Below are 27,620 nucleotides of genomic sequence, written 5' to 3'. Positions count from 1 at the left end.
ATAAATGAATAGAATAAAGGCATTCTGTCCATCTACAACTACAAAAAAAAAATTTTTTTTTAATTAGAGCAATCCATGAGAGATCTTTATCATAACAGGGAGCTTTATCAGTGAACGTGAATGTGGGTAACAGTCATTCACCATCCAGTGGTGGGGTGTAGTTGCCTTAAACTGTCCTCTAACACATTTCAACCAAGACAAGTGTGTATATGTATTAGACCAGGTGCCACCAGATCAGTGAATAAGAGCATTTCATTGTGCTCCAAACTTTCATTTAGAACAGTAGTGGCCTTTAAACAAGTAAGTCTGAGCTCAGTTAATATTTCAGAATTTTTAGAAATCCTCCAAGACTGCCAAGTTGTTCCTTCTGGAGATGAATTTCTGTTATATGAAAATTATAATAAACATGGGAATGAAGCCATAATTCAATTATGGCTAAGAGAAGCAGATTGAAAATAGAACAATCAAAGATTGATTCCTAGCTGAAATATATGTGTTTTACATCTATTCAAGTATTCTTGGAATGTGTTCTTGGTAACTTTTTATAACATTTATTAGACAAGTGAAATACATGAATCCTTGAAAAATGAAAAAAGATTGTTTAACTAGAAAAAAATCATCTATGAACTGTCATACAGAGTTGGATTGATTTGGATTATATACATCCAAATTTTATATGTATCTGTCTCCAAATTATATAATTTCAGAAATTTCCTAGGTATTCCTGTATGAATGTATGAAGTTTAACAAATTCCAAAATAAAAGCTTTTATAACCACAGTACAAAGGAATTAAAATCTTATTCTAGCCAGGCATGGTGGCACATGCCTATAATCCCAGCAGCTCAGGAGGCTGAGAGGAGGATCACAAGTTCAAAGCCAGATTCAGCAATTTAGTGAGGCTCTAAAATATAAAAAAGAGCTGAGGATATGGCTTAGTGGCTAAATGTACCTGGCTTCAATCCCCAGTACAAAAAAAAAAAAGAAAAGAAATATATATATATATATATATTCATTCTACTTATTCACACCATTATCAGCATCTTAGTGTTTTTTTTTTTATTCATATTTATTGTAAACAAATGGGATACATCTTGTTTCTCTGTACATGAAGTAGAGGCATACCATTTGTGTAATCATACATTTACCTATGGTAATAGTTTTTGATTCATTCTGTTATTTCCCCCCCACCCCTCTTATCCCTCTATAGAGTCCCTCCTTCCTCCATTCTTGCTCCCTTCCCACCCCCTATATGTGTCATCATCCGCTTATCAATGAGATCATTCGTCCTTTGGTTTTTTGAGATTGGCTTATCTCACTTAGCATGATATTCTCCAACTGCATCCATTTGCCTGCAAATGCCATAATTTTATTATTCTTTATGGCTGAGTAATATTCCATGGTATATATATATACCACATTTTCTTTATCCATTCATCAATTGAAGGACATCTAGGTTGGTTCCACAATCTGGCTATTGTGAATTGAGCAGATATGAACATTGTTGTGGCTGTATCTCTGTAGTATGCTGATTTTAAGACTTTGGGGTATGTATAGGCCAAGGAGTGGGATAGCTGGGTCAAATGGTGGGTCCATTCCAAGTTTTCTATGGAATCTCCACACTGCTTTCCAGAGTGGCTGCACTAACTTGCAGCCCCACCAGCAATGTATGAGTGTACCTTTTTCCCCACATCCTCACCAGCACCTATAGTTGCTTGTATTCTTCATAATCGCCATTCTAATTGGGGTGAGATGGAATCTTAGGGTAGTTTTGATTTGCATTTCTCTTCTTACTAAAGATGGTGAACATTTTTTCATGTTTGTTGATTGCTTGTAGATCTTCTTCTGTGAAGTGTCTGTTCATATGCTTAGCCCATTTGTTGACTGGGTTATTTGTATTCTTGGTGTAGAGTTTTTTGAGTTCTTTATATATTCTGGAAATTAGTGCTCTATCTGAAGTATGAGTGGCAAAGATTTTCTCCCACTCTGTAGGCTCTCTCCGCATTGCTGATAGTTTCCTTTGCTGAGAGAAAGCTATTTAGTTTGAATCTGTCCCAGTTGTTGATTCTTGCTTTTATTTCTTGTGCTATGGGAGTCCTGTTAAGGAAGTCTGATCCTAAGACAACAAGTTGAAGATTTGGACCTACTTTTTCTTCTATAAGATGCGGGGTCTCTGGTCTGATTTCAAGGTCCTTGATCCATTGTGAGTTGATTTTTGTGCAGGGTGAGAGATAGGGGTTTAGTTTTATTCTGTTGCATATGGTTTTCCAGTTTTCCCAGCACCATTTGTTGAAGAGGCTATCTTTTCTCCATTGCATATTTTTGGCACCTTTGTCTAGTATGAGAAATTGTATTTATTTGGGTTTGTGTCCATGTCCTCTATTCTGTACCATTGATCTACCTGTCTATTTTGGTGCCAATACCATGCCATTTTTGTTACTATTGCTTTGTAGTGTAGTTGAAGGTCTGGTATTGCAATACCCCCTGCTTCACTCTTCCTTGCTAAGGATTGCTTTAGCTATTCTGGGTTTCTTATTCTTCCAGATGAATTTCATGATTGCTTGCTCTATTTCTGTAAGGTACATCATTGGGATTTTAATTGGAATTGCATTGAATCTGTACAGCACTTTTGGTAGTATGGCCATTTTGATAATGTTAGTTCTGCCTATCCAAAAACATGGGAGATCTTTCCATCTTCTAAGGTTTTCTTTAATTTCTTTCTTTAGTGTTCTGTAGTTCTCATTATAGAGGTCTTTCACCTCTTTTGTGAGATTGAGTCGCAAGTATTTTATTTTTTTCAAGGCTATTGTGAATGGGGTAGTTTTCCTAACTTCTCTTCCTGAAGATTCATCACTTATGTATAAAAATGCACTGGATTTATGAGCATTAATCTTATATCCTGCTACTTTACTGAATTCACTTATGAGTTCTGAAAGTTTTCTGGTGGAATTTTCTGGTTCCTCTAAATATATAATCATGTCATCTGCAAATAGGGATAGTTTTGAGTTCTTCTTTTCCTATTTGTATCCCTTTAATTTCCTTGGTCTGTCTAATTGCTCTGGCTAGAGTTTTGAGGACAATGTTGAATAGAAATGGTGAAAGAGGGCATCCCTGCCTTGTTCCAGTTTTTAGGGGGAATGCTTTCAGTTTTTCACCATTTAGAATGATATTGACCGTGGGCTTAGCATAGATGGCCTTTACAATGTTAAGGAATGTTTCCACTATCCCTGTTTTTTCCAGTGTTTTGAGCATGAAGGGATGCTGTATTTTATCAGATGCTTTTTCTGCATCTATCAAAATAATCATGTGATTCTTGACTTTAAATCTATTGATATGGTGAATGACATTTATTGATTTCCGGATGTTGAACCAACCTTGCATCCCTGGATAAAACCCACTTGATCATGGTGCACTTTTTTTTTTTTTTTTTTTTTTTGCAGTGCTGGGAATTGAACCCAGGGCCTTGTGCTTGCAAGGCAAGCACTCTACTAACTGAGCTATATCCCCAGCCCTATCTTTTAAATATATTTTTGTATGCGATTTTCTAAGATTTTGTTGAGAATTTTTGCATCAATGTTCATTAAGGATATTGTTCTGAAATTTTCTTTCCTCAATGTGTCTCTGTCTGGTTTAGGTATCAGGGTAATATTGGCTTCATAGAATGAGTTTGGGAGGGTTCCCTCCTCTTCTATTTCATGAGAAGTATTGGAATGAGCTCTTCTTTAAAGGTTTTGTAGAACTTGGCTGAGAACACATCTAGTCCCGGACTTTTCTTTGTTGGTAGGCTTTTGATGACTTCTTCTATTTCATTACTTCAAATTGATCTATTTAAATTGTGTATGTCCTCGTTCAGTTTAGGTAATTCATATGTCTCTAGAAACCTGTTGATGTCTTCAAGATTTTCTATTTTGTTGGAGTATAGATCTTTAAAATAGCTTCTAATTATGTTTTGTATTTCAGTAGTGTCTGTTGTGATATTTCCTTGTTCATTCCAAATTTTAGTAATTTGGGTTTTCTCTCTTCTTCTCTTTGTTAGTGTGGCTAAGGGTTTATCAATTTTGTTTATTTTTTCAAAGAACCAACTATTTATTTTGTCAATTTTTTCGATTGTTTCTTTTGTTTCAATTTCGTTGATTTCAGCTCTGATTTTAACTATTTCCTGTCTTCTACTACTTTTGGTGTTACTCTGTTCTTCTTTTTCTAGGGCTTTAAGCCGCAGTGTTTGGTTGTTTATTTGTTGATTTTTTTTTCTTCTTTTATTGAATGCGCTCCATGAAATAAATTTTCCTCTAAGAACTGCTTTCATAGTATCCCAGAGATTTTGATATGTTGTTTCTTTGTTCTCATTTATCTCTAAGAATTTTTTAATTTCCTTCTTGATATCTTCTGTTATCCATTCATCATACAATAGTGTATTATTTAATCTCCAGTTGTTGGAGTAGTTTCTGGTTTTTACTCTGTCATTTATTTCTAATTTCAATTCATTATGATCTGATAGAATACAAGGTAGTATCTCTATCTTCTTGTATTTGCTAACAGTAGCTTTGTGGCATAATATATGGTCTATTTTAGAGAAGGATCCATGTGCTGCTGAGAAGAAAGTATGTTCACTCATTGTTGGATGGTATATTCTATAACTGTCCATTAAGTCTAAATTATTATGTTTTTGAGATCTATGATTTCTTTGTTCAATTTTTGTTTGGAGGATCCAGTGGTGAGAGAGGTATGTTAAAATCACCTATTATTATTGTGTTGTGGTCTATTTGATTTCTGGCATTGAGAAGGATTTGTTTGACATATATGGATGAGCCACTATTTGGGGCATAGATATTTATGATTGTTGTGTCTTGCTGATTTATGCTTCCCTTAAGCAGTATGAAATGTCCTTTATCCCTTCTGACTAACTTTGGCTTGAAGTCCACATTATCTGATATGAGGATGTATACTCCGGCTTTTTTGCTGTGTCCATGTACATGATATGTTTTTCCCCATCCTTTCACCTTTAGTCTGTGGGTATCTCTATGAGATGAGTCTCTTGCAGGCAGCAAATTGTTGGATCTTTCTTTTTAATCCAGTCTGCCAGTCTATGTCTTTTGATTGATGAGTTCAGGCCATTAACATTCAGGGTTATTATTGAGATATGATTTGTATTCCTGGTCATTTGGCTCTTTTTTTTTTTTTTGACACAACTTGATTTCTCCTTTATTTGGTTGTTCCTTTAGGGTAGTTCCTCCCTTTGCTGATTTACATCGCTGTTTTTCATCTCTTCCTCATGGAATATTTTGCTGAGAATGTTCTGTAATGCAGGCTTGCTTTTTGTAAATTCTTTTAGCTTTTGTTTATCATGGAAGGATTTTATTTCGTCGTCAAATCTGAAGGTAAATTTTGCTGAGTATAAGATTCTTGGTTGGCATTCATTTTCTTTCAGAGTTTGAAAAAATGTTGTTCCAGGCCCTTCTAGCTCTTAGGGTCTGGATTGAAAAAATCTGCTGATATCCGTATTGGTTTCCCCCTGAATGTAATTTGATTCTTTTCTCTCACAGCCTTTAAAATTCTGTCTTTATTTTGTATGTTAGGTATTTTCATTATAATGTGCCTTGGTGTGGGTCTATTGTAATTTTGTGTATTTGGAGTCCAATAAGCCTCTTGTACTTGATTTTCCATTTCATTCTTCAGATTTGGGAAATTTTCTGATATTATTTCATTGAATAGATTGTTCATTCCTTTGGTTTGTTTCCCTAAGCCTTCCTCAATCCCGATGATTCTTAAATTTGGCCTTTTCATGATATCCCATAGTTCTTGTAGATTCTGTTCATGATTTCTTACCGTCTTCTCTGTTTCGTCAACTTTGTTTTCAAGATCAAATATTTTGTCTTCAATATCTGAGGTTCTGTCTTCCAGGTGTTCTATCATATTGGTTATACTTCTGTGGAGTTTTTAATTTGGTTTATTGTTTCCTTCATTTCAAGCATTTCTGTTTGTTTTTTTTTTTTTTTTCAATATCTCTAACTCTTTATTGAAATGATCTTTTGCTTCCTGTATTTGCTCTTTTAACTGTTGATTGGTGCGATCATTCATCTTCTAAGTTCTTCCTCAATTTCTTTCTTCAATGTTTTGTAGTTTTCATTGTAGAGATCTTTTACCTCTTTGGTTAGATTGATACCCAAGTATTTTATTTTTTTTGAGGCTATTGCTCAAAAAATGGAGTTGTTTTCCTCATTTCCCTTTCAGATGTTTCATCGCTTGCAGATAAAAATGCTTTAGATTTATGCGTGTTGATTTTATAGCCTGCTATTTTGCTGAATTCATTGATGAGGTCTAGAAGTTTTCTGGAGGAGTTTTTTGGATCCTCTAGAGAATCATGTTATCAGCAAATAGTGACAGCTTAAGTTCCTCTTTTCCTATTCGTATCCCTTTAATTTCTTTAGTCTGCCTGATTGCTCTGGCTAGAGTTTCGAGGACAATGTTGAATAGAAGTGGTGAAAGAGGACATCCCTGTCTTGTTCCCTGGTGCGATCATTCAGTGCCTGCATTTGCTCTTTCATCTCCTCATTTGCTTCCCTGATCGTTTTGATTATGTACATTCTGAACTCCCTTTCTGACATTACTTCTGCCATGCTGTCATTGGATTTTATTGCTCTACCATCTCGGTTTGTTTGGGACATTTTCTTCCCTTGTTTTCTCATATTGTTCAGGTATCTACCCCTCTTATAGTGAAACTCTGGGATATTACAGATTTCCTCTGTTGACTAATATTGTCTCTGTAGATTTCCAATAACTCACCTCTTAGCCTTCAGTATCCTGAAGTCTTGGAGGAACTTGATAATGCGGTGTTCCACTAGGAAGCTGGCCTTCTAGAGGTGGTGGCCTTCAGGTGGGGTATATTCCCCCGTGGCTCTGAGTTGGTCCCGAGTCTCTCAATACCTCCTCTACTTGGCTCCTGGGTTTTGTCAAAGGTCCTCTAGCCTCCTGTAGGTGTCTCAGGAAGGGAGTTGCCCTTCCAATGATGATGGCCACGCCCTCAGGAGTAATTCAAAATGCCTGCACCAGCCTATGAAGAAGCCTCTGGCTAAGCCTCTGGTTTGTTGTGATGGCAACAAACCTGGGCATGGTGGTCGGGCGGGTTGGCTGCCCGCCACCCAGCTCCCCAAGGCAGGCCTGCCTTCTACCTCCGAGATGCAAGCAGCCTGACTTGCCCGCCAGCTCACTCTGCAACTGCGTCCAACCTGTGATGGCACCAACCTACGTGCCAGGGTCAGGCGGGGTTGCTCAGTTATGACATCTGTCCTTGGCCTGCTGGCTGGGCGGGATAGCTGCCCGCCGCCTACTTCCGCAGTGTCGCATCTTAGTGTTTTAAAACCTTTTTCAGGGGTTATTGGGGTTTGAATTCAGGGGCACTCAGTCACTGAGCCACATCCCCAGCCCTATTCTGTATTTTATTTAGAGACAGGGTCTCACTGAATTGCTTAGCTCCTCACTTTTACTGAGTCTGACTTTGAACTCATGATCCTCCTGCCTCAGCCTCCCAAGCCACTGGTATTACAGGCGTGTGCCACTTCAACTGGCAAACTTTTTAAGAAACTTCAATATTAGGATTGCAAACCAGATGCAGTTGCATGTGCCTATAGTCCCAGTGGTTTGAAAGGCTGAGGCAGGAGGATCGCAAATTTAAGACCAGCTTCAATAATTTAGCAAGATCCTGTCTCAAAAAATAAAAAGGGCTGGGATGTAGCTCAGTGATAGAGCACCCCTGAGCTCAATCCCCAATAGTGAAAAGAAGAAGAGAAGAAAAGAAAAAAAAGAAAGAAAATTGATAAGAGGACATGAACAGAACTTTATAGAAGAGGAAATCTTAAGCAAACCTGGGGGAAAAAAGTTTTTCTTTCACTAGTAGATATCTAGTTCAAATGAAATTCTTTTTCGCTTTAATGAGCGAAAGCCAACTAAAATGATTATGTCCACTCCTCAGAATGTTGGTTAAACTATTGTAAAGCACAGGCTTTTATAAAGTAATTAGTATTTACCAAGAGTCATAAAATTTGTCTTACCTCTTACCCTTGCACTTCTGGAAATTATTCTAAGGAGCTAATACAAAACATCACAGCCTCATTTGTAACCACCAGCACTTAAAAACTAAATGTCTTTCAGTAAGTTGGCAGTTAAATTATGCAAAGTATGCAGGAGTTAAACTGGTGTCTGAACTCAGACAGCAATGTGGTAAAGTGTTTATGAGGAAAAAAGGATGGAAATTATATGTGTACTATAATCGTGTATAAAACATACATACAAAAAAAGTCCAAGAAGAAATCCTTTTTGAAAATGTAACTTTCTCTGGAGGGATTCAAATTGTAATGTCATCTTCCTGTTAGCCAAACCTTTTAAAAGTCTAAAGGATGAGGCAGATTCCAGATGGTGTCATCACAGTATAGATAAAGCAAGCCAAATAACTGGACAGCCATCAGGCCAGTGGGATAAACTAGAACTTGTTCCAATATCCACATGCCCATTTTGGGCATATCAATTCCATATTCACTCAAAAGCACAAAGCTAGTGCTTGTCCATGAAAATGGCAGGGAGAAAAGCTTAAAGTTTTGAGATTTCTTAATAGTGAAATACCGTGAATTCTTCTACCCTGGGGTTTGCCTTGAGAACCTCCAAGAAGTTTGACTAACCATAAGCACGCCAGGCAGTGCCCTGCCCCCAAGCCCTGTGTTTTCATCCTGTTCCTCCAGGTGAAGTTATGGGCATTGGACGTTCATTTGAGGAGGCCTTCCAGAAGGCCCTGCGCATGGTGGATGAGAACTGTGTGGGCTTTGATCACACAGTGAAGCCAGTCAGCGACGTGGTGAGCAGCTTCCCTCCCTAGCAACACTCCTAGCATGGACTCTGCTCATTCTGTGAGGATATATTATTAGACTTGTTTTTACAGGTGAGGTTATAGAAATTGCTGATGGCAGTGAGAGGCAGAGCCAGGATTTGTATCCAGGCTTTTGCATGTTCGGAGCCTGTGCCGTGGTGTTCAGCTTCTTTTTCCTAACACACTCAAGCACTCAGGCTTTCAGAGGTGCTGACAGGAGTAGGTTGGGAATTTGTTTTTGATTGATTAATTGATTGAGATGGGATCTCAGTATGTTACCTAGGCTGGTCTCAAACTTTTCGGCTCAAATGATTCTCCCCCTCACTCTCCCAAGAAGCTGGGACTATAGTCATACACCACCATGTCAGACTGGTTGGGAATGTGTTTGCCAACATTCTGACCTCTTCTACCTCTGCACGGTCCCATATCCATCTATTTGTGTTTTCCCCATCAGGAGTTGGAGACACCAACAGACAAGCGGATCTTTGTGGTGGCTGCTGCTCTATGGGCCGGTTACTCAGTGGAGCGCCTGTATGAGCTCACTCGCATCGACCGCTGGTTTCTGCACCGGATGAAGCGGATTGTCACCCATGCTCAGCTGCTAGAACAACACCGTGGACAGTCTTTGCCCCCAGACCTGCTACACCAGGCCAAGTGCCTTGGCTTCTCTGACAAGCAGATTGCCCTTGCTGTCCTGAGGTCAGAGATGGTGGCGAGGGACTTGGGCTGAGAAGTGTGGGCAGGGAGACTTTATACCAGGAAAGACCCTGGGGGAGCTTTCGAGGCCTCCGGGGATATTTTCCTCTCTGATCTCTGCCCTCAGTATCTCGCTCCCAGGGACTGAGTTTCTGACCCTTCTCCTTTAGCACAGAGTTGGCTGTTCGCAAGCTGCGTCAGGAACTGGGGATCTGCCCAGCAGTGAAACAGATTGATACAGTTGCAGCCGAATGGCCAGCCCAGACAAATTACCTGTACCTGACATACTGGGGCAAAACCCATGACCTCACCTTTCGAACGCCTCATGTCCTGGTCCTGGGCTCTGGCGTCTACCGTATCGGTTCCAGCGTCGAGTTTGACTGGTGTGCTGTAGGCTGCATCCAGCAGCTCCGAAAGGTCTGAGAGTTTGTGTTTCATAATAGTTTCTCTGCTGTGTGCTCAGCTTTTGCCTTTGCCTATCATCCCCCACCTAATCCTAACTCTTCCTATTATTTTCTATACCTTACTTCTGTCAGAAAGCTTTGGGTTGGGGCCACCTTAGTTCATTCTGTGCCCCAGACAGTATTTGAGTCTCCTCCCCAACCCTTTGCCTGCTTCCCCCAATGCAGCTGTGCTATACAACTGTTTCGCAGGAAGCTGAGCTGGCTGGCACTCTCCAGTGGGGTCTTTGGCTTAGTTTCTTCATGCTCCTCCTGCCTCCTAATTGCTAAGTGCATTCCCCACCCTGTGGCAGATGGGGTATAAGACCATCATGGTGAACTACAACCCAGAGACAGTCAGCACCGACTATGACATGTGTGACCGACTCTACTTTGATGAGATCTCTTTCGAGGTGAGGGGAATGAGGGCTGCCCTGTACCAGGGTGGCCAGGGTCAGGAGAGACTGACTGACTGACCTTCTCTGGCACTTAATGGGGGTGAAGGGAGACATAAGCAAGAAGACTCAGCTTCCTGACTCTTTTTTGTGGCCACTGCTCTACAGGTAGTGATGGACATCTATGAGCTGGAGAACCCTGAAGGTGTGATACTGTCCATGGGTGGGCAGCTGCCCAACAACATGGCCATGGCTTTGCATCGGCAGCAGTGCCGGGTGCTGGGCACCTCCCCTGAAGCCATCGACTCGGCAGAGAACAGATTTAAGTTCTCCCGGCTCCTAGACACTATTGGTATCAGCCAGCCTCAGTGGAGAGAGCTCAGTGACCTAGAGGTGGGCTGGGGTAAGAGGGGCCTAGAGGCTGGATGGTGTTTGTAGGTGAAGGTGACCAACTCTGCTAAACTCTCTGCCCCTTAGTCTGCTCGCCAGTTTTGCCAGACCGTGGGGTACCCCTGTGTGGTGCGCCCCTCCTATGTGCTAAGTGGTGCTGCTATGAACGTAGCCTACACTGATGGGGACCTGGAGCGCTTCCTGAGCAGTGCAGCAGCTGTCTCCAAGGAGCACCCTGTAGTCATCTCTAAGTTCATCCAGGAGGCCAAGGTGAGAAGCTGCAAAGAAATCTGGGGGCAGGCTCAGGGCTCTAAGGAGATTCCCCTCTCTGGTCCTGCAGAGTCATAGGAACTGGAGGTTGGGAAGGATAGATCATATTGGGGCATGGTGGAGCATACCTATAATCCCAGCAGCTTGGGAGGCTGAGACAGGAGGATCACAAGTTCAAAGCCAGCCTCAGCCAGAGCAAGGCACTAAGCAACTCAGTGAGACCCTGTCTCTAAATAAAATAGAAAATAGGGCTGGGGATGTGGCTCAGAGGTTGAGTGCCCCTAAGTTCAATCCCTAATACCAAAAAAACAAGGGCTGGGGATGTGGCTCAGGGTTTAAGCACCCCTAGGTTCAATCCCCTGTACCAAAAGACAGGGGGAGGCATCCTAGGGGAAGGGCAAGTGCTATGATGGCTCTTACCCTGCATCACACTGCCTGTGTCTCCCACTAGGAGATCGATGTGGACGCTGTGGCCTGTGACGGTGTGGTAGAAGCCATTGCCATCTCTGAGCATGTGGAGAATGCAGGTGTGCATTCAGGAGATGCCACACTTGTTACCCCGCCACAAGACATCACCACCAAAACCCTGGAGAGGATTAAAGCCATTGTGCATGCTGTAGGCCAGGAGCTGCAGGTCACAGGACCCTTTAATCTGCAGCTCATTGCCAAGGTAATAAGACAAAAGGAAGGGAGCGAAGGGATGTGCAGCTCCTCTGTGTTCTGTACCAGCCCTGTGGTGCATCCACCTCACCAAGTAGACAGGAGAACTGCAGGGAAGAGCTCAGTGCTGTCAGGGGAGCGACAGTTATTCAGGTTCATTACTCATAGAAAGAAGAGGGGAAGAATCAAGGTTCAAACAGTAGCCTCAGTATGCCCAGCCTATGCAGACCTGACCCAGTGCTTCTCTGCCCCAGGATGACCAGCTGAAAGTTATTGAATGCAACGTTCGAGTCTCACGATCTTTCCCCTTCGTCTCCAAGACACTAGGTGTTGACCTAGTAGCCTTGGCCACACGGGTCATCATGGGAGAAAAGGTGGAACCTGTGGGGCTCATGACTGGCTCTGGAGTTGTGGGGGTAAAGGTAAGGAGGTTTTAAACCTTTGGGCAAAGAGCTCAATCAACAGATAAACTGTCATCTACTTAAGGCATCACCATTGTAGGGTCATAGATGGTCTTTGTCCCTTGGGAGCTTATCCTCCAGGAATGGGAGGTAAGGAAAGTTGGGTCTAAAAATAGCTTTATTATGGAACAGTCTGATAAGTCTACATTATCAAGTTATAAACCAAATGGGCAAAGTGGTTAGAGACAAGAGTACCTGCTTCCAAGAGGGCTGACCTGGGAAGGCTTGGAAAAAGAAGAGGCATCCTCAAGGATGGTGAGGATTTTTGACTTTCGGAGCTCGTTGGGACCATATCCCAAGACCATTGAACAGCTGGAGCAGAAACAGGGAAGCTTTAGGGCATGTAGAGCACAGCATCAGGGAAGGCCATAACCACTGTGCGGACTCAATAAGGAGCAGGGACTGTGACTGCCCCTCCAAGGGATGCCCCAGCCCACTCCTTCATCCTGCTCCCTCAGGTGCCTCAGTTCTCCTTCTCCCGCTTGGCGGGTGCCGACGTGGTGTTGGGTGTGGAGATGACCAGCACCGGGGAGGTGGCTGGCTTTGGGGAGAGCCGTTGTGAGGCTTACCTCAAGGCCATGCTAAGCACTGGCTTTAAGATCCCCAAGAAGAATATTTTGCTGACCATCGGCAGCTATAAGGTACCAGAATTACAGAGGGCTGGTCCTGGAGGTAGGGGCCAGGGCTGACCTGGAAATGGAAGACAGAACATTCCCACTTCATGGCTCTACTTGGTTTCAGAACAAAAGTGAACTGCTCCCAACTGTGCGGCTGCTGGAAAGCCTGGGCTATAGCCTCTACGCCAGCCTGGGCACAGCTGACTTCTACACGGAGCATGGTGTCAAGGTATAGCTCCTGCCACCACCCCACACTGCCCTCCTGGGACCCCAGGGGTATCTCTCCCTCTTCCTCTGCTTCTGTGATCATGCCATGTTATTAACATGTGTTTCATGCATAACGAGAGAAAAAGGTCCTTTATAGTTTCTTGCACCGTTAACATTCTGGCATTTTTCCTTGCCGAGGCTTGTCTGTGTACTTGCCCATGACCTCATATTGTTTATGGTCCTTGGTGACTTATCTTATTCCACATACCTTTCCTGTCAAGAAATATACCTTGCCAATAGCAAATAGAGGTACCCCTGGTCCTCAGCCTGGGGGTCCTTAATTTCCTGATTATGAACTCCTGGGTCAGCTCCCCTAGTTTCAGGCTGGCCTTCCTGATCCCTACCAGGTTCAGATTGGCACTCACCTTAGCCCTGGGCCTGCAGGTGACAGCTGTGGACTGGCACTTTGAAGAGGCTGTGGATGGCGAGTGCCCACCACAGCGGAGCATCCTGGAACAGCTGGCTGAGAATCATTTTGAGCTAGTGATTAATCTGTCCATGCGTGGGGCTGGGGGCCGGCGTCTCTCTTCCTTCGTTACCAAGGGCTACCGTACCCGACGCCTGGCTGCTGACTTCTCTGTGCCCCTCATCATCGACATCAAGTGCACCAAACTCTTTGTGGAGGTAGCTGCGATGGGGTGCTAGGAGGGAGTCTGCTCCCCTTTTGCCTGATTTAGGGAGGGAGTAGTGAGCACATCCTTGGAATTGGAAAAGGTCAGTGTAAAACAGCACTGCTCTGAGAAAGCTTTGTGGCTACCGAGGGAGGAGCCTGGGTTTTAGGAAAGCCTAGTCTCTACTTGCAACCCCCAGAGCCCCTTTCTCTTAAACCACTGCTAATCATGCTTCCCACTTGCAGGCCCTAGGCCAGATCGGGCCAGCCCCACCTTTAAAGGTGCACGTTGATTGTATGACCTCCCAGAAGCTTGTGCGACTACCTGGTAAGAACATCTCTTGGGACACTGGTTTTAGCTGGCACAGAGCCTCTTGGGGTCTAAAGGTATCTGAGCACACTCTGCCCTGGACTGCACAGACAGTGAAGGCCTCAGAATCTCTCATTCTGAGCTCTTCATTCCTTAATCCATGATGCTCTTCCTTACTCCATGATGCCCTGGACTGAGGAACTTGTATCACTTGATGTTAATTTTCCCACTTTCCCAACTCACTTGTGTCATTCCTGTCTCTGAATCTCCCTCTAATCTTGCTGTCCTTGTGTTTTCCCAGGATTGATTGACGTTCATGTGCACCTGCGGGAACCGGGTGGGACCCACAAGGAAGACTTTGCCTCTGGCACAGCTGCTGCCCTGGCTGGTGGTGTCACCATGGTGTGTGCCATGCCTAATACCCGGCCCCCCATTGTTGATGCCCCTGCCCTGGCCCTGGCCCAGAAGGTAAGCCACTACACCCTTGATTCCCTGAGCCCTTTGCCTTCTGCTCTCCCTGTGAACCCAGGTGCTGATGCTAGGCTCGCCTGTGGGCATAGGTGCTAGTAGCTTTCCTCTCATGTGAATCCCCTGCAGCTGGCAGAAGCTGGTGCCCGCTGTGACTTTGCCCTTTTCCTTGGAGCCTCATCTGAAAATGCAGGGACCCTGGGTACTGTGGCTGGGTCTGCAGCAGGGCTGAAACTCTACCTCAATGAGACCTTCTCTGAGCTGCGCCTGGACAGTGTGGCCCAGTGGATGGAGGTAGGGAGTGCACCTGTGGCAGAAGGCTACCAAATGGTATACCCTGGCTTAAGGACCCCATCTATGTGGGCTGCCAGCCGAGAGGATTCAGGGGCTCCTGAGAGCCATGGGCTCTGATGAACAGAAAATCAAATACAGAGGGGGAGCTCTGTACTCTCCCTCATCAGTTCTTTCTGCCCTCAGCACTTCGAGACCTGGCCATCCCACCTCCCCATTGTGGCTCATGCAGAGCGGCAGAGTGTGGCTGCCATCCTCATGGTGGCTCAGCTGACCCAGCGCTCAGTGCACATATGTCATGTGGCACGGAAGGAGGAGGTGAGAGTGCATCAGAGGTCCTGGTTCCCTGTTGCTTTCCCAGTAACACCAAAGGTCAGGGTAGTCCTTGGGGCCAAGAGAGAATGGGAGGAGAGCCTTGACGTAGCACCCTTGGCACATTTGGCCCATAATGCCCTGAGGAGGCATGCTGGCCATGGGAACTTCGGAGGACAGGGCACAGGGGGATTTCCTCCCAATCTCCTCTCTCTCTAGATCCTGCTGATTAAAGCAGCAAAGGCACAAGGGCTGCCAGTGACCTGTGAGGTGGCACCCCACCACCTGTTCCTGAGCCGCGATGACCTGGAGTGCCTGGGGCCTGGGAAGGGGGAAGTCCGACCTGAGCTTGGCTCTCGCCAGGACAAGGAGGCCCTGTGGGAGAACATGGCTGTCATTGACTGCTTTGCTTCAGATCACGGTGAGGCCTAGCCTACTCCTCTTTTGCTGAGCAGGGCTTGTGCCCCAACTCAAGCTGTGAGGCAGCCCTAGCAAGAAAATGGAAAGGGGTTGGACTCTGGGCTCCATAAGGACTGGGTCTTGATATGTGTAGGATCCCAGCCTCTAATTTACTGCCTGATCCATGGTAGGTGCTTGACAAACACTGACTGAAGGCATAAGCATATGATCTGTTGTAAATGAGAGCATACACAGGCAAAGGTGTGGGAGGACAGCGCTCCCACTTCCCTGGGCTCCAGTTCCCAGAAAAAGAGCATCGGGGTTGGTAATACTGGAAATACAGCCCTGGGGTATGAGTCCCCAGGTGTGGAGGTGACACCCTGCCTCCTCAGAAGGTAGTCTTTCTCTCTCCAGCCCCCCACACCTTAGAGGAGAAGTGTGGTCCCCGGCCTCCGCCTGGCTTCCCTGGGCTAGAAACCATGCTGCCGCTGCTGCTGACAGCTGTGAGCGAGGGCCGCCTCAGTCTAGACGACCTACTGCAGCGATTGCACCACAATCCTCGGCGGATCTTCCACCTGCCACAACAGGAGGACACCTACGTGGAGGTGTGCAGAGGAGGGCCCCAAGCGAGTAGGGGACTCTCCAGCCCGTGGGTCTGTTCTCTGGTATGACCTCTCCCTCTTGTAACCACACCCTCTGGGCAGGTGGATCTGGAGCACGAGTGGACAATTCCCAGCCACATGCCCTTCTCCAAGGCCCACTGGACACCCTTTGAAGGGCAAAAAGTGAAGGGCACCATCCGCCGTGTGGTCTTGCGAGGGGAGGTTGCCTATATTGATGGACAGGTGCGTGTGCAGCCCCTGCCTGATCTCAGTAGTGACCTCTGCAGTCTTCTTCATTTTCTTCTCTGTGAGCACATCTACACAGACCCACTGCACCCTGCGGCTGCCCTGCATGTTTGCTGATGTCCACCTTCAGGAGCCCAATTGTGGAGCACTCTACTCCTTTCTCATGCCCCACCCCTGCCTTCCATCTGCAGGTGCTGGTACCCCCAGGCTATGGACAGGATGTGCGGAAGTGGCCTCAGGGGGCTGTCCCTCAGCCTCCACCCTCTGCCCCTGCCACCAGTGAAATAACCACGGTATCACATTGCTCCGGGGCTGGGGCTGGTGGGGTGCCCAAGGCTAGGAACAATAGTTTGAACATTTTCATTGGGTTCAGGGGGTAGAGGGCTCCACACTTGACCATTCAAATCCCGCCTACCTCTCTCTCTGCCTCCTGCAGAACAGAGTTGACTCTGTCTAGGAGGCTGCCTGTGAGTACCACAAGCCCCCTGCTCATCCAGCCAGGGTTCTGCCTGGAACTCTGCTCTGGGATCAGCACATACCTCTAAGAAGCCAGTTTGTCACCTATTGACAAGACAGCAGAAGGATGGGGCCAAGGGGAGATGGCGTGGAGAAAAATGCATACACACGCCAGGAACAGCTTTTCTGTGGGAGTATGAATTGGGGTTAAATCCATTACCTTTCACAACAATGGCCTATGTCACCACTCCAGACACCTGAAAGACCACGCCGAGGCATCCCAGGGCTTCCTGATGGTCGCTTCCATCTGCCACCTCGAATCCACCGAGCCTCCGACCCTGGTCTGCCAGGTAAGAGGGCTTTCTGTGGCACAGGAGAAGGTCCACTCTGACTAAGGTGTGTAGGGATGGGCTTCTGCATTCGGCTTCCAAGATTGGGACTTAGTTGTCCAAGAACTGGTTCAGGCCCCTCCTCCCAGCACTTGCCTTTGCCTGTCCTTCTCCCCATCCCTCTGTCCTAGTCTGGTCCTCATTAAATCACTGCAGCATGAGGAAGACATCCCACAGTTGCTTCTCACAGCCCTTTTTTTGTTGTTGTGGGCAGCTGTGTTCCTGCGCCCGGGAGCTGGGATCCCACAGGGCAGCAGAGTATGGGGTAAATCCTGGTTGCTGATTGGTGTGAGCCTGACCTTTCCTCTGCCTAGGATCCCTGTGCCAACTGGGAAGGCCCTGGGAGGGCACCACTGTTCCCACACAGGAGAACCCCACCGGGAGCCCTGTGTCCATCCCCAGAGCTGCTGCACCATTCTGGCCCTCCCCTAACCTGCTGTAGCTACTGTCGTGTGAGGTGGTTTAACACAGGTGCTGTGAAGTGAGTTCCTGGGAAAACGGGGGCTCTCCAGACCGCAGCTGAAAATCTGCGTCTGTCCTGTTGCCCTCTTTACAGCTGAGGAGCCAAAGGAAAAGTCCTCTCGGAAGGCAGCTGAGCCAGGTAAGACGCCACTCTTGACACACACTCACCTTGGGGACACTCCAATCTGGCCTGGGTAGGGGGCACCTCTGACCAGCTTCTTCTGCCCCGTCCCTCACTGCAGAGCTGATGGGAACCCCTGATGGCACCTGCCACCCTCCACCACCAGTACCTAGACAGGCGTCACCCCAGAACCTGGGGACCCCTGGCCTGCTGCACCCCCAGACCTCACCCCTGCTGCACTCATTAGTGGGCCAACATATCCTGTCTGTCAAGCAGTTCACCAAGGATCAGGTGCATGGGGGAGGAGGGCAGGGACACCTAGAACTTTGAGGATTTGGAAGGGTGGGGCCAGGGCCTCTGGGGGCTGCTCATTGCCTTTCCCTCTCACCTGGGGTTTTTCTTAGATGTCTCATCTGTTCAATGTGGCACACACACTGCGTATGATGGTACAGAAAGAGCGGAGCCTTGACATCCTCAAGGTCAGGATCAGGGCTGTGAGCTGAGGGTCCCAGCCATTACCTGCCAGTAGCCCCTGTTGGGGGTGGGGGTCTTCCTGTCCCTGCCATCAGGTCCTTTTGTGTGCCTCCAGTCCCTGCACCGTCACCAGCTCAGCCTTCTGTTCTGGGAGGTCATGCTGCTCTGCACCTGATCCCAGGTTTCTTCCCACAGCGGTAGATAGTAGACATGGAACCTGAGCACCAGAGCATCAGCCCATGCTTGGAGTCTTCTGGCCTGTGCCAGGTCGTCAGGGGAGAAAGCTGGCCTTTCCTCCTCTGCCGAGTCACTCACACTCAGTTATGCTTTTTGGAGGCAAAGCATTTAGCTCAGAGTCACACTAGTAGTGGAAATGTCCAGGCCCTGACAGGCCACAGGGGAGGTTTGGGTGGAGAACGATCCTCTCAACTCTCCCTGATATAAACTGGGGAGGTGAGCTTGGTCCTGTGTGTTCCCCAAGATGAATGTGCACACATATGCCTTCCTCCTCATCCTCTCCCCAGGGGAAGGTCATGGCCTCCATGTTCTATGAAGTGAGCACACGGACCAGTAGCTCCTTTGCAGCGGCCATGGCCCGGCTTGGGGGTGCTGTGCTCAGCTTCTCAGAAGCCACATCCTCCGTCCAGAAGGGTGAATCCCTGGCCGACTCAGTACAGACTATGAGTTGTTATGCTGACGTCGTTGTGCTTCGGCACCCCCAGCCTGGAGCAGTGGAGGTGAGGCCGGTCTGGGTGAGAGATGGGTTGATAAGTTAAACCTGAGGACGTGGGGTTCCTTCTGCCCACGTTTCAAGTCTTATTTGGGCCGGATGGGGGAGGGGCCTCTGAGTTGCAGAAGGCAGGATTCTCCTTCCTTGTTCCCTTTTTACAGCTGGCAGCTAAGCACTGCCGGAGGCCAGTGATCAACGCTGGAGATGGGGTTGGAGAGCATCCCACCCAGGCCCTGCTAGACATCTTCACCATCCGAGAGGAGCTAGGGACGGTCAATGGAATGACGGTGAGGGTGGTGGCAGGGGTTGGAGACCTGCCAGGGAAGGTTCTGGAGAGAAAAACAGTGGTTTCTTCAGTCCAGGCTATACTGTACCCAGGAGACCTGGGTCTTGGTCCTGAGACCATAGGCTCTGAGATGGTGACAGTGGTCCTCAATCTGGGTCCCTCTGGTGATGGGGTTCCTCTTCTAGATCACCATGGTGGGTGACCTAAAGCATGGACGCACAGTGCATTCCCTGGCCTGCCTGCTCACTCAGTACCGTGTCAGCCTGCGCTACGTGGCACCTCCTAGCCTGCGTATGCCATCCAACGTGTGGGCCTTTGTGGCCTCCCGTGGCACCAAGCAGGTGAGACCCTCACAGCCCAGCAAGCTAGGGTCTTGGGTTGAGTGGTCAGAGCCCAGCACTGCATTCCCCATGACTCTACCTCCCCCTCCAGGAGGAGTTTGAGAGCATCGAAGAAGCGCTGCCTGACACTGATGTGCTTTACATGACTCGGATCCAGAAGGAGCGATTTGGCTCGACCCAGGAGTATGAAGCTGTGAGTGCCAGCTGAGGAAGAAACAGGGCTGGATCCTGGGAGGGCTGGGCACAGGCTGGGGCAGGGCCATTAAGCCCCGGGTCCCTCAGTTGCCACAGCTGCATGTGAGTGTGGAAGGGACATTAGAGGAGCCCAAATCATGTCCTCTGTAGCCACCCCTGCCCTGAAGTGCTAACAGGGACCCATCTGCCTTGCAGTGCTTTGGCCAGTTCATCCTCACTCCCCACATCATGACTCGGGCCAAGAAGAAGATGGTGGTGATGCACCCAATGCCCCGTGTCAATGAAATAAGGTGATGTGGCATCATCACCCGCTAGGCTGGAGACTACCTGGGGTTGGCTGTGGGAGGCGCTCTAATCCTAAACAGTCCATCTGTGAGCTGCATGGTAACTTTTCTCCTTCTCTTACAGCATGGAGGTAGACTCGGACCCCCGAGCAGCCTACTTCCGCCAGGCTGAGAATGGCATGTACATCCGCATGGCTCTGCTAGCCACTGTGCTGGGCCGCTTCTAGGCTCCAGTTTCCTTGGCCTCTTCTCTTCAGGCTCAGCTGCTGGGCAAGGAATCCCAGTGCCCCCCACGGGGGCAGCACACTTAGCAAACACATAGCTCACGTGCACATATGCACACACTCGGGGACCAACTTCAGGCTCTAGACTGGAGCTCTCCGGCACGGGGTGCAGCCTCAGATCCTGGGGACCTGTCTGCCTCATCTCCATTCTTGCACCTCGTATCTGTACAGTTACTTTTCTACTGACTAATAAATAACCAAGCTGCTTCAGTTCCTGCTTCTTCATGAGTATCACAGGCTTCCTCAGAGAATGCCAGTATGGTAGGGTGAGAGAGACCCCCTGGGCAGGGCTCTTTCTTGGCATTTCCAGAGCTGTGGCTTTGTAGGACTCCTGGCTGGCACATGCTGTTCTGTTGGTGTTTTCTGAGTCGTGAATTTCACTGACCCCAGAGCTCACCTGGGGACGCTGGCTCATGTCCAGCCCTCTCTCAGTTGAGTTGCACACCAAGTCCTGACAAACAGCTGTGCCATCTTCCTGGATGCTACGTGAGTACAGCTCACCATAAAAGTAAGGCTGTGCATTGGGGCTGGACCGCGGAGGTTCATTCTCTTTCAGGTCCTTACTCTTCCTTCCTGTTTTTGATTAGTCCTCTCCTTCAGAGGCTGAGGCACCCATTTCATCCTCAAAACCTCACTCTGTAGTTCTTTCACTGTGAGGAACCCACATCCTTCCATCCCTGGGAGCCTCTGATGTTGGATAAAAGGGCAGTGCCTTGGAGATCTGAGGCGCATTTGGCTGGAGACCCTGGGGTAGGGCAGCAGACTGAAGTAGGTCTTCTGTGGAACAGCCATTCCACTCGGTGCAGTTTAGGAATTAAAGGAGTTTCATTTCTTGTTCCAACAGACTTTAACTTGGCACAATCTGGGCACAAGGCACTATGCACAGTGGGAATACAGGTAAATAGTTCTTACCCTCAATTTTTAGCCTCTTATTGAATGAAGCACTCCACAAATCTAGAGGTTAACCTGCCTCATCTTGGCACGTGGTGGTCCAAAATGTTCCAGGACTTCACCCAGAGATATTAGCATGTTACAAAGATAGGAAAAGGGAAGGACCTCATTTTTTGAAAACTCAGTGTTTGGTCAGCTTTTTCACTGCTGGAACCAAAAGGATCTGACCAGCACAATTTTAAAGGAGTAAAAGTTTATTTGAGGGCTCCCGGTTCCAGAGGTCTTAGTCCATAGAAGGCCTGCTCCATTTCTTGGGATTCGAGGTGAGGCAGAACATCATGGCGGAAGGGTGTGGAAGAGGGAAATGGCTCACATTGCGACCAGGAAGCAGAAAGAGGTCTCTACTCTCCAGATACAAAATATATATACCTCATAGCCATGCCTCCAATTAACCACTTCCTCTGGCCACACCTTACCTATCTCATTATCACTCAATTTATCCCGTCAGGGATTAATTAACTGATTAGGTTAAGACTCTCATAACCCAGTCATTTCTCCCCTGAAACTTCTTATGTTGTCTCAGTGAGAGCTTTTGGAGGTTGCCTCACATCCAAAGGGTAACACTTGGTATAAGCAGGAACTTTATACATAGTCTCATTTAACCTTACACCTGCCTTCTACCCATATTTCAGATGTGGAGACAGGCTCAGAGAAATTGATGGGTAGCTTCTCAGACCACTGGCCATAGACTGCTTGATTTCAAACCTACCTTTCTGTGAAAAGGAAAAGGTTTCTGGCTTTAATGGCCCCCAAACACAGTAGTTTGCAGATTTCAGAATGGATAGGAGTCAAAGACCCATTGAAGTTGAGGGTGGAACTGGTTCCTGAGGAAGAAGGGGTTCTGATGGGTGGACAAGAGGACAAAGAAGCAAGAACATATATAATACAGTTTGACAAAGGAATGGAAATTGTCTACCATACAATGAGGAAATGGACCCCATGCAGCAGAGGATTCCTGCTATGTGACGCTTGAAATGGTTGAGTCTAGCAGCCAACCATGAGATATGGATGTTGATTCCAACAGAAATAAGAATTCATAACCTGGGTGTTGTTTGAAGAAGGAGGGCTAGATATGATGCTGCATTCTCTAGAGAGCCGGAATCTCGTTCCGCTGTTGTGAACCCTTTAGTCTCTGACCCCTGCTTCTGGCCAGTTCTCCCTCAGGTAACTGAGGGACTTGAGTTAGAGAATAGTATCATTTGTAAAACTCTTCTTTCCAGAGCTTCAGACTCATTAAACTATTCTCACAAGTAAGATTATTTTCCCAATCTGTCACACATTTCTGCAGAACTTGGAGCCTTGTCCCCAAGTGGAAGCAGTGTCTGCTGCCAGGCGGCGCATGCACATTCTCCTCAGTTGCTAAGTGGTGGGAGGTGTTCCTGCCCTGCTCCTTTCTTTGGCTTTCCTAATCATAACACAGCTCTAAGTTGAATAAACTTTCCCCTACAACAGAAGTCAGGTCTTGATACATTAGGAAAGAAAACAAAAGAAGCTATTAGCAAAAAAACAAAACAACCCTTAAATAATAAAATACCCATGTCTGAGCTTGTACCACATCCACTGAGAACCAGCCCCACACGTTCCATGTGATTGTCATTAACCATATAGCCTTTGGTTTCCTGTTCCCCTTTCCTCCCAAGACGCTCTATACTGGAGAGATTGGGTCTATTTTTTCTTTTTAACAGCTAACAGTTCTAATTCTGTGTCAAGCACTATCCTAAGCACCTTGCAAATATTAACATTCCTTCCAACACTTTGCATGAACCCTGTAAATCTGCCTCCACCTCTCCAACTCTTGTCACAGAAGTCCTCTGTCTAATGCTTTGTGGTGGGAAGGTGTGCACCAGGTCTCATGAGGGACTGGTTTAGAAGCCGAAATCATTTGCTAAGAGACGAGGAAACACGAGGTGGTGGGACTGGGACCTAAATGAGCCTGGAAAAGGCTAGAAAGCTATGATGAGTCCACAGGAGACTCAGAGTCACCGGGCAGGCAGGGCTCAGGAGTAATCTAGGCCTTGCAAGTTTGTGGTGGCACCAGGAGAAGCAGTGTTCAAGGGAAGGCATGTGACCACCCCATGGAGGACCTCAGAAATACAAATTATCACCTCCTTGAGAGGCACCAGCAGAGTTACTATCATATTTCCACAAATGCACCCAGGGAAGTCAGGGGTTTATTGGCCCATTGGTGGTTGCTGAGGACAAAGAAGACACCCGTGGCTTTGTAATGACTTGGCAGCTGGGGATGGGCCATTGGCTCCATGTCCATCTGTTCATCCCTCTATCCATTCATTCCTTCACCAACAGGCATCGCTGAGCGTCTGCTCAGCACTAGGCTGTGAGCTGGGGGCTGAGGAGGCAAGGCCAAAGCCGGTTTGACTTCCTTAAAAGAGAGAGGCACTTGCAGGGCAGTCTCCCCACCGGCATTGTCACTGTGCCTCCCAGAAGTCCTGTGTGGCTCAGTTCTGGTCAGCAGGTGGGTGGGATGAGAGGAAGTGGGGGCAGACTTCGTGGTCAGGGAAAAGCAAGCCTGTGGCAACAGGGTGTGGTAAATTTTACTGTCCCTTTTATTTTGCAGTTTGGGTTCCCTTTTGTTTCTCCCCAGGCTTTTGGCTACAGTGATAGCCCATCGTTGGGTCAAAAAGAACAAGAGGGCAGGATCAGATGTTAGGGCTATTGGGATCCTGTCTGCAGAGTGAACTTCCCTAGTCCAGGGCTGCTCCCAGTCCTGCAGGTAAATGGGGCTGGGGCAGTACACAGGAAGTGGTAGCAAAGGAGAGAGGGGCTGGCGCTGGGCAGTTCCCGGCGCTATTTCTCCCCAGTCTTGGCAGCAGATTCAGTTGTCTGTGGAATCATGTGTGACCACAGCTGCATTTAGGACCTCAAACGGCCCCACTGGGGCCAGGAACTGCCCAGTGCCAGTTGGAAGGTATTAACCAGGTGCTGATGGGATAGCCCTGGAGTGCAGGACAATGAGGTACTGGGAACGCCCAAAGTTTGAGGCAAGGGAGTTTGGAAAATTGCGGGTGAAAAGTCCACCTATGGAAGAAATGCTCCACAGAGGTAGGAGAATCTGTCAGGAACCTTCCCATCCTGACTCTGGTGGAGATTCCCTCTAGACTTCAGGCTGCCTCTGCGGGTATGGACCTCAAGGGGGTGCTGCTCCCACTGACAGTTGGGGCCTGGACACCAGGGTGCGGGTAGGGCCTCCTTATAGATCCGTCAGCACTGAAGTCCCTAAAGGGGCTGGAGGTGGACATTGCTTTACCAATCACCCTGCGTTTCCTCTTGAGTCCAAACAGGCTGCTCCCTGCTCTTCTAGGTCTTTGGCCTGCATGTCTGACACAGTGTGGCCCCCCTGGGCCTCCCCAGTGAGTCGTCCAGGGAGGAGAGCAGGGCCTGCCCCTCCACCAGCTAGATGGCTCCCGACAGTCTCTGTAGCTTCTCAGATCCATGATTTCCCCTCTGGCTGGTCCATCTGGCCCCTTGGTCTCCAGTTTCTCTTGAAGAGTCTCCCAGCTGCGCTTTCAGTGTGACAAACCCAGCATTCTCCCTCCTCCCTATCTCATTCTTGTGCTCCCTTCGGCTCCCTTTCCCCAATCTCTGTCTCCTTCCCAGTTATTCAGCTTTGTAAAGAGTCTCCAGGGCTGATGGATGGGTACCCCCCTGCCTTGTTCTGCCTCTGGCCTCCCCTCATTCAGCCCCTTCCCCGCCTCTCTCTCCACCTCCTATTGTATTTTGTCATCACGGAAGGGCATCCAGAGGAAGGGACTTCTAGACAAGCAAGTGGAGGAGGTGCGTTGGGGGTGCTGAGGAGGGATGGAGCAGCCCCGCAGATAAGGATTCCTCCCAAGGGAGGGAGTGCCTGGTTTCCTGGTCCTCTGGTCCTTCCCTGTCCCTGACAGTGATGCCTGAGGTCAGGGAGGCAGAATGGCAAAGAAAAAGAACTGGGGACATCCAGCAGCCAGAACAAGGTTTGAATCTCAACTCTGACCCTGTTTAGTAAGCCTCAGTTTCTCCATCTGTAAGGTATAAATACTACCACCAACTCACAGCGCCCTGCCCATGGTGTAAGCTCAGTAAATGTTGGTTCTTGTCCCTGCAGTCAGCATGCTGGTTCACCCTGTTCCCCTGAAATCCCTCCCTTCATCTTAGATTCCAACCCAAAGTTAACCTTTGCACTGGGCACATTCACATCCACAATATCATGAAATCTTATCTTACCATCAGGAAAGGGGAATACAAAGAGGTTAATTAACCTCTTAGTCAAGAATCAGCAGCAGGCAATATCAGAACAGAGGAGCCTGGGCCCAAAGCCCCAGGACTGGGAGTGCCAGCGAAGAGGTGGCTGGGAAGCTGAGAAAAGGTTGCAGAAGTTCACCTGGGCATGCGCTTCAAGGGCCTGGGTGGGATAGGAGCCTGGGTTCTACTCCTGCCCATCACTGGCTAGGTAAGCCTGGGAAGTCCTTTCCTTCTCTGAGCCTCATCTGGCAGGGTGTGGGCGGCCAATGAATGATATGCCTGGGTCTCTTTCTGCCCCGCGCGTTCTGTTTCCTCCCCTGCACTGGGCACCTAGGACAGCCCCCGAGTGAAGCTCTTCACAGCGTGATCATCTTGCCCTCATCTCTCTGCCCTCCTTCCTTTCCTCTCCTCCATTTCCTCACTCTTCCCCACCCCCATCCTGTCACTTGGGGCCCATAATCAATGAGACATAAAATGAGAAAGTGTCAGGAACTAGCAAAGCGTGGCGAGCAGCTGGGGCAACCTCCCGATGCCTGCCTGAGTCAGTGGACCCCCAGCCTTTCGCCTCAGCCCAGCCTCCACACCCTGGCCAGCCATTGGCCAGTGGCCAGCAGCCCAGCCTAGGGCCTATTTTCAATGAGTCGAAAAGCCTCATCTTAAAAAACATCATGAAATCTGTGTGTATTGGCACGGAAAGATGTGTCAGGATTTAGGTACTTCTCACCCCCATTTATATTATCGCGTAAACACATCAGCATGCACAAAAATGTGGATGGACGGACCCCCGCTGACTAGCGGGTACCTCTGGGAGTAGGATCAAAACTCTCACCTATTTCAGATACTGCCTTTGTTGGACCCTTAAAACAAGCATATGTTACTTTTATAATAAAGGTATTTCCATTATGGGGAAAAAATCTTCACAGAAACATGCATGGGCTAATGAAAATGTCCAGTCTAAAATTAAAGCTGGGTTTGTGTGTGTGGTGCTGGGATAGAACTCAGGGCTGCCCCAGTACTGAACCACGTCCCAGCCCTTTTTATTTTTATTTTGAAACAAGGTCTGGCTAAGGTGCCTAGCTGGCCTCAAACTTGGAGTCTTCCTACTTTAGTTTCCCAAGCAGTTGGGATTACAGGTGTGCCCTGCTGAGTTTGCTTTTTTTACAAAAAGAGATGATCAACATTTTCTTAATGAGACTGATTTGTAAGACCAAATCTATTGAAATTTGTAAGTTTTAAGACAAAAGTGTGAAAGTTGGCTTAGAACTCCCAAACCCAAAGGAAGCTGGAAAAGAATGTTTCCTGGAAAAACTTACCAATATAGAAAAGCTCATGCTAGAAAGTATAGAGGAAGGAAAAAAGAGTGGAGGAAAGGGACAAGAGGGAGGGACAAGTTTTGTCCACTGAAGATCTAAATGATTTTTTTCAGGCTCATGTATTTCCCGGGTGGTTTTTGGAAAAAACAGGGCTTTGCCCTGTTGTGGAAAGCTTACTGAAGACAGTAACCCTGGATACCCCATGTCTCTTCCATGGACAGGGAGATCTTGGAGCCTGAAACATTTAGGGAGAATGTCCTCCTCCAATGTCACTGATGATGTGGCCACGTGAGACACAGCAGGATCTGTCACTTCTCCCGGCTCCTGCATTCTGGCCATGGTTGTTCCTGTCACCTTCTTACTGTCTCAGAGATGTGCATCCACACATGGCCCTCACCTGGGCTCAGGGTTACCTCTCTCCCCACAGGTGCTTTACACAGCATAAGTACCAAGCCCACCCTGTTCTGTGGTCCAACCCCTCTCCCACAAAGGCACCCAGCTTCCTTGCAACCTGCCTGAAAGAATCCTTGCTGCTGGAGCTTGTAAGCATGAATGGTTCCCTAGAATCCTTGTTTCGCTCCCTGCCTGCAAGCTTTCTCCTGCAACCAAGCCCTAGGCTTGTGGGGACTCTCCCTGAACCAAGGACCAAACTGGAGCATGCTGTGAAACAGAGAAGAGGCTGGTGTGTCTCAGCCTCTTTCTGAATGAGGGTAGAGGGCTAGGAAGGGACAGAAGGGCCATGGGAAGTCACTCCAGCTGAGAGAGTCTGTCAATTCCCAAATGATTGATTCGATTCCCACTCTTGA

The 27,620-nt window shown here is 47.7% G+C and overlaps 1 protein-coding gene across 2 annotated transcripts in view; it reads left to right on the top strand.

Moving 5' to 3' along the window:
- CAD (carbamoyl-phosphate synthetase 2, aspartate transcarbamylase, and dihydroorotase) overlaps positions 1-20,521 on the top strand; it is a 29,562-nt gene extending 9,041 nt beyond the window's left edge. The window contains exons 16-45 of one of the 2 annotated variants that reach the window (XM_079110504.1): positions 8,731-8,843; positions 9,310-9,554; positions 9,722-9,968; positions 10,306-10,404; positions 10,555-10,779; positions 10,864-11,046; positions 11,498-11,716; positions 11,961-12,128; positions 12,626-12,808; positions 12,909-13,013; positions 13,436-13,675; positions 13,908-13,989; positions 14,273-14,439; positions 14,569-14,733; positions 14,917-15,048; positions 15,262-15,463; positions 15,856-16,046; positions 16,146-16,286; positions 16,481-16,582; positions 16,999-17,095; positions 17,349-17,399; positions 17,691-17,735; positions 17,839-18,008; positions 18,122-18,196; positions 18,716-18,928; positions 19,083-19,208; positions 19,393-19,548; positions 19,640-19,741; positions 19,939-20,033; positions 20,152-20,521. In XM_079110504.1, the coding sequence (XP_078966630.1) occupies positions 8,731-8,843; positions 9,310-9,554; positions 9,722-9,968; positions 10,306-10,404; positions 10,555-10,779; positions 10,864-11,046; positions 11,498-11,716; positions 11,961-12,128; positions 12,626-12,808; positions 12,909-13,013; positions 13,436-13,675; positions 13,908-13,989; positions 14,273-14,439; positions 14,569-14,733; positions 14,917-15,048; positions 15,262-15,463; positions 15,856-16,046; positions 16,146-16,286; positions 16,481-16,582; positions 16,999-17,095; positions 17,349-17,399; positions 17,691-17,735; positions 17,839-18,008; positions 18,122-18,196; positions 18,716-18,928; positions 19,083-19,208; positions 19,393-19,548; positions 19,640-19,741; positions 19,939-20,033; positions 20,152-20,254 (4,442 nt within the window). In that variant the 3' untranslated portion in view covers positions 20,255-20,521. The remainder of the gene's footprint in view (positions 1-8,730; positions 8,844-9,309; positions 9,555-9,721; positions 9,969-10,305; positions 10,405-10,554; positions 10,780-10,863; positions 11,047-11,497; positions 11,717-11,960; positions 12,129-12,625; positions 12,809-12,908; positions 13,014-13,435; positions 13,676-13,907; positions 13,990-14,272; positions 14,440-14,568; positions 14,734-14,916; positions 15,049-15,261; positions 15,464-15,855; positions 16,047-16,145; positions 16,287-16,480; positions 16,583-16,998; positions 17,096-17,348; positions 17,400-17,690; positions 17,736-17,838; positions 18,009-18,121; positions 18,197-18,715; positions 18,929-19,082; positions 19,209-19,392; positions 19,549-19,639; positions 19,742-19,938; positions 20,034-20,151) is intronic. The other variant, XM_079110505.1, reaches the window with a different exon arrangement.
- The last annotated feature ends 7,099 nt before the right edge of the window (positions 20,522-27,620 follow it).

The sequence above is a fragment of the Sciurus vulgaris genome, assembly GCF_902686455.1.
Source record: "Sciurus vulgaris genome assembly, chromosome: 14".
NCBI classification, from domain to species: domain Eukaryota; kingdom Metazoa; phylum Chordata; class Mammalia; order Rodentia; family Sciuridae; genus Sciurus; species Sciurus vulgaris.
This window is presented reverse-complemented; position numbering and strand designations above follow the sequence as displayed.